The 6,539-nt window shown below is 51.1% G+C and overlaps 1 protein-coding gene across 1 annotated transcript in view; it reads left to right on the forward strand.

Moving 5' to 3' along the window:
• Window positions 1-5,491, forward strand: part of CRYGN (crystallin, gamma N) — a 7,863-nt gene extending 2,372 nt beyond the window's left edge. The window contains exons 3-4 of the mRNA XM_010158789.1: window positions 29-174; window positions 5,356-5,491. Of these exons, the coding sequence (XP_010157091.1) occupies window positions 29-174; window positions 5,356-5,491 (282 nt within the window). The remainder of the gene's footprint in view (window positions 1-28; window positions 175-5,355) is intronic.
• The last annotated feature ends 1,048 nt before the right edge of the window (window positions 5,492-6,539 follow it).

Here is a 6,539-nt window from a genome sequence, read left to right on the forward strand (position 1 = left end):
TGGTTGACTCGAATCCCTTTGTCCCCAGCACGGCGAGCATTACAGGATTGAAATATTTGAGGGGAACCAATTTAGAGGTCCCAGCCTGGAGCTGACGGAAGATTGCTCCTTCCTGCAGGGACAAGGCTGGGACAAGACCTGCGTCAACGCCCTCAAAGTGTACGGTGATGGCGCGTAAGTAGCCGCCCGCATCCCGGTGCGCAGCCGCGGCGGTGCTCCCTGCCCCGCGTGCCCTTTGTACCCAGCTCCCCAGGGCAGCGAGGTGGCTGCGGAGACTCCCCCCGTCACAGCAAGGCTTGTCAATGCTGGGGGGTGACTTGGTGAAAGCCTAAAAATGTGAGTTAAGCTTATGGTTTAAAGAGGAATTTTGGTGCCTGTCCGTTGAGAGCTGCTTCAAAGGAGCATGTTTTGGGAGGGTGGCAGCTAAGCACAAGCTACAAGAGCTCTGAGCCACCTTTTTAAGGTTTACGAAACAAGAAGCCTAAAATCAGCCTTCTGGGGTTTTTGATCACCCTTGGTGTCTCCTGAACGCACTTTCAAGCTGAACTTCAGCCCCATCCTCCTGCCCCAAGATGCTCCCAAAAGCCTTGGCAGGACGGCAGCTTGGCCTTTTTCTTGCTATTTGGTGGCAATTTGCATTGTCTTGACGATGGCTGCCCCTTTTTGGGGCTTTTTTGTGCTCCAGTTGTGAGAAGGGTTGTTACCCAGTCGTCTCCCCTTTCCTTGCCTGACAACTGCATTCTCACTGCAAGTGTGCTGGGAGCAGGGGAGTGCCATAAAATCCTCCCAGAGCTGGGAAGAGTGGCTGGAGCAAGGCACGGGGCAGAGGGGGGGCCCTGCAGAGGAGGGAGCGCAGAAACGCTCTTCTCCGCCCGTCCTGGCTATTGTGCATCTCGCCTGTGCCCAGTGTGGGATGTTGGACCCTTTCTATCCCAACAGGGTTTTTTTGCCCAGAATAGGAAAAAGATTGTTGCCATCCAAGCATCCTGACAGCGAGTGTCCTGCAGGACCCTTTCTGATTGAACCGAGACCTCTCCTTCCAAAAAACCAGGCTGATCAGGCAGTGGCGGTTCCTTCAAACTGAGGAGCAGAGCTACCAGCTCCCGATGGGCAGAAACGGCTGGAGCCCACCGAGGACTGCTAGTGCTGAGCATTGGAAGTAAAAGGCATTTGAGTACCAGCACTCTAAAGCCAAGAGAGAGCCTGCAAGCACTCCAGCAAGAGCTTTAGGGCCAGTTATTTACCACATGTGTCCCTGTAGCACAGCCTGGAGCTTGAGAAATTGGGAAGCTGCCCAGAAACTTTCAAGCACTTAAATTTTTCAGATAGGTTTTCCCCCTCCTTTGCAAAATATATAAGGGGCACAAAGCTTGCTTTCCCTCGCATGGGAGCCTAGACTGTTGAAGTTAGCATTACGTGTCTTCTCAAAGGCTTCGAGTTACGATAAAAAAATAGAAAAATCTTAAATACTGAGAGGACCGTGGTGAGGAAAGTTGCTGAGTTTTGTAGCATTACACTCTGAATTCGGGAAGATGGCTGTTGCAAGCGTGTGGAAGGGCCTGTGAAGGCCATTAAAAGGCAGGTCAGTGCAGAGGGACCTGCTGGCCCCAGGCTGCGGGAGGAGGGAGGGAAGGAGGAGATACTGCAGCACAGAGGTGAGAGCAGGGAGGAGAGAGGGACCCCCTGGCACTGCTTTTCTCCTTTGGATGGACCATGTAAGCCCAGGTGACCCCAGAAGTGCTGCTGGTGTAGCTGGTGCTGGGCTCAGCCTGGCAAAGCCCTCGCAGGACCCATCCTTGACCGTCTGAGGAGTGATGGGGTCACCAGAGACGAGGGGAGTTTCAGCCACAAGCTGTCTCCAGCACATCCCCAGTCTGACAGTGGGTCTGTTTTACCTTGTGCATGCTGAAAGTGGGTGTAAAGCAAGGTATCCCCGAGTTCCTTGCCTGCTCCCAGTAGCACTGAAGTCTTGCTCTGCAATTTTCCCCCTTAATTCCCACAGTGTGAAGTCCCATCTGGTTTCTCGGTGGGGCTGAGGGTATCCAGCACCTTCCTCTCTGCCCTTTCGGGCCTGGCGACTGCTACCCCACGCAGCCCGAAAGGCTGATGATAAAGCTGTTAAAGCCATGCTGGAAATGAGCTTGCTTGCTATTTCCGAGCAGTTTGGAGATGTTACCGCCTCCTCGGAAGCTGTTGCAGTTTGCGTGGCGAGTGGCTTTACCCGTCCCACGGGCAAAGCCAGCTCCTGTATCACATATGGTATCATCTGGTTTTAGACAAAGACGTGCGCTTCTTGTCCTCCTTTGTGCCTCAGCCACTCCACAGAGAGTTGCTTAGAAATAACAACTTTAAAAAGCTAAATTTGTTGTACAGTCAGGAAAGAATACCCCAAAAAAGGGCTTTTCTAAGCTACAGTGATGTAACTTGAAGGAACCAGAACAACCGCTTGTTCTGCCAAAGCATTTATGACTATTGAGTAGGTGTTCGGCATCAGGCTGTGAAGTATCAACCAGAACAGGCACCCCGATGTTCGATAACGTTACCAGCTTCTCGGCGGTGGCTACAGCTGCTTGTGGCACTGCTTGCGTCCTACGTGGAGAACGAGTGACCTCGAGCCCTGCTGAAAGCATCCCGCCCGGTTCAGGCTGAAGCTGCAGCGCTCCCTGATCCCTTTTTCAGTGCAAACAGCCAGTGTTGGCTTACAGGGCTTGCGCTGGTTCCATGCCAGTTTTATTCCCGTGTCCTCTGGGTTTATGTGCTAATGAAACACAGCGCCGGGCTGTTGGAGGGCTGTGTGCCTGGATCAGCTCTCCCATGCTGGGCTTGAGGACAGGATCGTCTTTTTTTTTTCCGGGATCCTGACTGACTTGATTTCCTCTCTCACTGATGGGCTCCGAGAGCATAAATTTTAGGCAATAAAGGAAGAGCTAAGTCATACAAGTCTTCACTCATCACCTTGCACTGCCAATACACGTCACTCCCGGCTTTCTGCTATTCCTTTTATGCCTCTTTTTTGCAGCCTTCCCCTAAGCAGAGGGACAAGCCCTCTTATCACCACGCCAGGTCATGCTTCCATCCCCCCCAAGGCCTGTGTCATTCCCTCCACGCGACTGTGCAGACACATCAGCCTTGTGTCTCGAGAGAAATGCAAAGGTCTTGGGAAAGAGAAAAAAAACTATTCCCCAGGGTCCAGCGCTTGTTGAAAGATACCTTAGAGCAGAGCTGGAAGAATCACCCATTTCTGGTGGGCCAGCAATGCCCCGTGAACATCCCTGTCCTACCATCATGCAGTGTATTCAATAGCGTTAGATATTCTCAGCAGGAGAGAGTGATTGGAAGGTGCAGAAAATAGGATCGGGAGCTCTTCTCAGGAGTCCTTGATGAAAGAATGATAAGCTGATGGAGAAAGAGGCCCATCATCGGTCAAAAATATGGAGAAGTGCATATAAGCTCAAGAAATGGGGTAGAAAAGGAAGAAAGCCATGCATGTCTTATGAACAGGCTGGGGTGTATCTAGAGGAGAAGGATAATTTTATAAGTTGTTCTTAATTAAGCTGGAGAGCTGAGCACGCTCTCTGACGGTGCACATCAGGATATGGGATGGGGGGACACAGCTTTAGGGCAACCTGCTGTTACACTCACATGAGCAGCGGGCAGCCTTCTCCATGTGCTGCAGAGTGAGCTTCCAAGGACAAGTCTGAGGACGACTTTGTAATTCCAGTTTGCATATAAACTGGCTGCAGAAAGTGCCAAGAACTTGTTTGTTTGCAGGAAATCCTTGGGATCCAAATACCTTGGCTGAGCACATGGCAGCGATGCTGCAGAAAAGGGTTGTGCATGCGCGGGCACGGGCAGCAGTGCGGGGAGGGGCACCAGGCAGGCGTGGGCTCAACGTGCCGGTCGTATCAGTGTTCGGGCAGATCGTAGGAGGAACCCACCACAGTCCCACCTGGTGCCCTCTGAGAAACACCAAATAAATCCAAACTTGTCACCGCTTGACTAAATACCCCAACATTTTTCTTTTTTCAAATTTTTAATAATGCCCATGATTGGTTGGTTTTATAAACAACTTTTTTCCTAGGCCTCTGGCCTTTTGCTCTGGGTCAGACTGATCTGAGTTCACCAGCTGTGGTCTGACCCTGGCAGCCCAGCAGTCTTTGACCCATCCAGTACTTAAAGGAATTTCTCCCTGGAAATCCCACATACTGGTCCCAACAATCTGGTCCTAACCCAGATGTCACAGCTGAATTCCTAGCAAGAGACAGACCATAGAAACCAAATTATTTGGAAGATTGCATTTGTGTTCTGTTGTCATTGCTGAGTCAATAGATGGGACAAGCAGCAGAGATCTTTATAAAATCCTTAAAAATGTTAGGAAGAGAAGAATGAGGCAGAGATGAGCAGTTCAGCAATGATGGGGTGGAAACCTGGCTGTAAACGTATCAGAGCCGTGGCAAAACTAGGTTAAAAAAAGCATGGGAGATTTAAATAGCGGAAAGAGGACTTGTGGCCACATTAATATCATGGCACAGTGTGTGCTAAAGGGATGAAGGGAGAGATGAGCAGCAAAATTTCTCCCTCTTGACCATCAGAATTGTTCCTGACTTGAAGACCTTCCAATAAAGACATGCCAGGAGACATGCCCATGGCGGAAGACGAAGCCAAGCTAGGTGAAGAAGTCAGGCATGCCAAAGTCGCCAAGGTTGTTGAGTGTTGTGTCCGTTTGACTGGACTCCAGGGGAAAGTTGTTGTTAACTCTGGATGTAGAGATAAAGTGAAGATAACCGAACCAAGTCCTGCTTTCTGTTGGAAAGCATCAAAGTGAAGCCATTGAGAATTGCTAGCAAAGAGAGAAATTATCAAATATGGTTCCCATCATGAGTGAGTTCAGAGGTAAAACAGCCTTCAAGTGTTGCACATTTCTCCTTACAGTCCAAAATGGGTTTATCCAGGGGCTGAGGGAACTCATGTCCTTCTTATCATTTTCAAATGCTATTAAAGTTTCTGTTGCATGTGGTGAAGCTCAGGGAGATCCATTCCCAAGGCAGTGTGAAGCGGGGAGCCCCTGGTCCCAGGCTTCATCACTGGTATAACCCAAAACAAGTTCTACTAAAGGCACGGTCCAATCTGGCTGTGGATAACTGCCAGGCTATGCTGGAAACGGGGGGAAGTGCCAACACTTAACTCCACTGGGGACATTTCTGTGCGCAGGATGGGACTGGGACTGCGGAGGGACCATTGGGCCCTGGTAGTTTGCAGTACTGCAGTGCCTAAGTGCAGCCGCTCAACGTGGGCACAAGGCCGCCGCGCATGTCCACATTGTTGGGATCCAAGTAACCCCCCCTTGCCGCTCAGGTGGGTGCTGTATGAGGAGCCCAACTACCGAGGCCGCATGTACGTGGTGGAGCGGGGCGAGTTCAGCAACTTCAACGCGTGGCAGGCACGCAGCGCGAGCGTCCAGTCCATCAGAAGAGTCATCAACTACTTCTAACTGAGCTTCCATCATACCAGCCTGCTGAGACTGGGCATCACCCTCCTTCCCACTCACTGACCCATGGAATAAATTGTTGAACACCAGGTCTTGGCTCTAAGTACTTTTTTCCCATCACTTGCGGAGGCAATGGACTAGCAACCTCTCTAAGCTTGAATCTGCCTTTTTATTCTGCAGTGATTTATAAGGCGGACACGGGGGTGATGGGCCAGAACTGGTGTGAACGAGCAGTCTCGGGAATGCGTTCCCCGGCGCGGCTGTGGCCTGACACGTGTTCGCTCTGCCCCATCCGGGGCCACCGCCACTCCTGATGCCTGGAGGGGTCACGTGGCTGCACACGTGCGTTGTGAGTGCAGGATCCATCAGAGGATCTGCTCGTGCTACACGAGAGGACACACGTGAGGATCGTGTCAGGTTCTGACCGACTGGCGGGGGTCTGTCTGAGCACGACACGCTGGTCCTGATGCGAAGGTGATAGAAATCATTCATCCTGAGTTACTCTGACCTCAGATCAGTGCACATTAAAATACATATTTTAAAAACCCCTGAAGGCACAAAACCTGAGCAATCTTCTCTTTGCTCCCTGATTCATAAGCCCTTCGGCTAACAATGACATTTGGAGGGGGCAGCAGCAAAGAAAGCCAGCCACAGCACTGTCACTTTCTGCAAAACCCTCTTCCCATCCTTCTGCCCCTTCAGTGCTCCCAGTCCATCCCAGTTGTTTTGGTGCCCCTGAACCCCAGCTGATGCTTGGCAGCCGGGGTGGGAACAGCTCTGCCCGTTCAGCTATGGACCATCCACTGCATCCTGGGTGCTTCCCCTTGCGTTCAGCACCCAGAAATCAGGTAGACTCCTCTCTGTAAAATCATAAGCTGTATTCAGTATTAGCTAAGCACGTTCCTGGCTGTTTCAGAAAGGGGTAATTTTACTGTTTTAACTCCGTTATTCTATTAGCTGTTAAGGCTTGGCTGTCTGATGGATCCTGACAGGCACAGGCGTGGTGCCGGCAGAGCTGCAAAGCACTGTGTTAATTCAGTGGGAAGGCTGC

This window comes from Eurypyga helias, unplaced genomic scaffold, assembly GCF_000690775.1.
Source record: "Eurypyga helias isolate BGI_N326 unplaced genomic scaffold, ASM69077v1 scaffold9669, whole genome shotgun sequence".
Taxonomy (NCBI): domain Eukaryota; kingdom Metazoa; phylum Chordata; class Aves; order Eurypygiformes; family Eurypygidae; genus Eurypyga; species Eurypyga helias.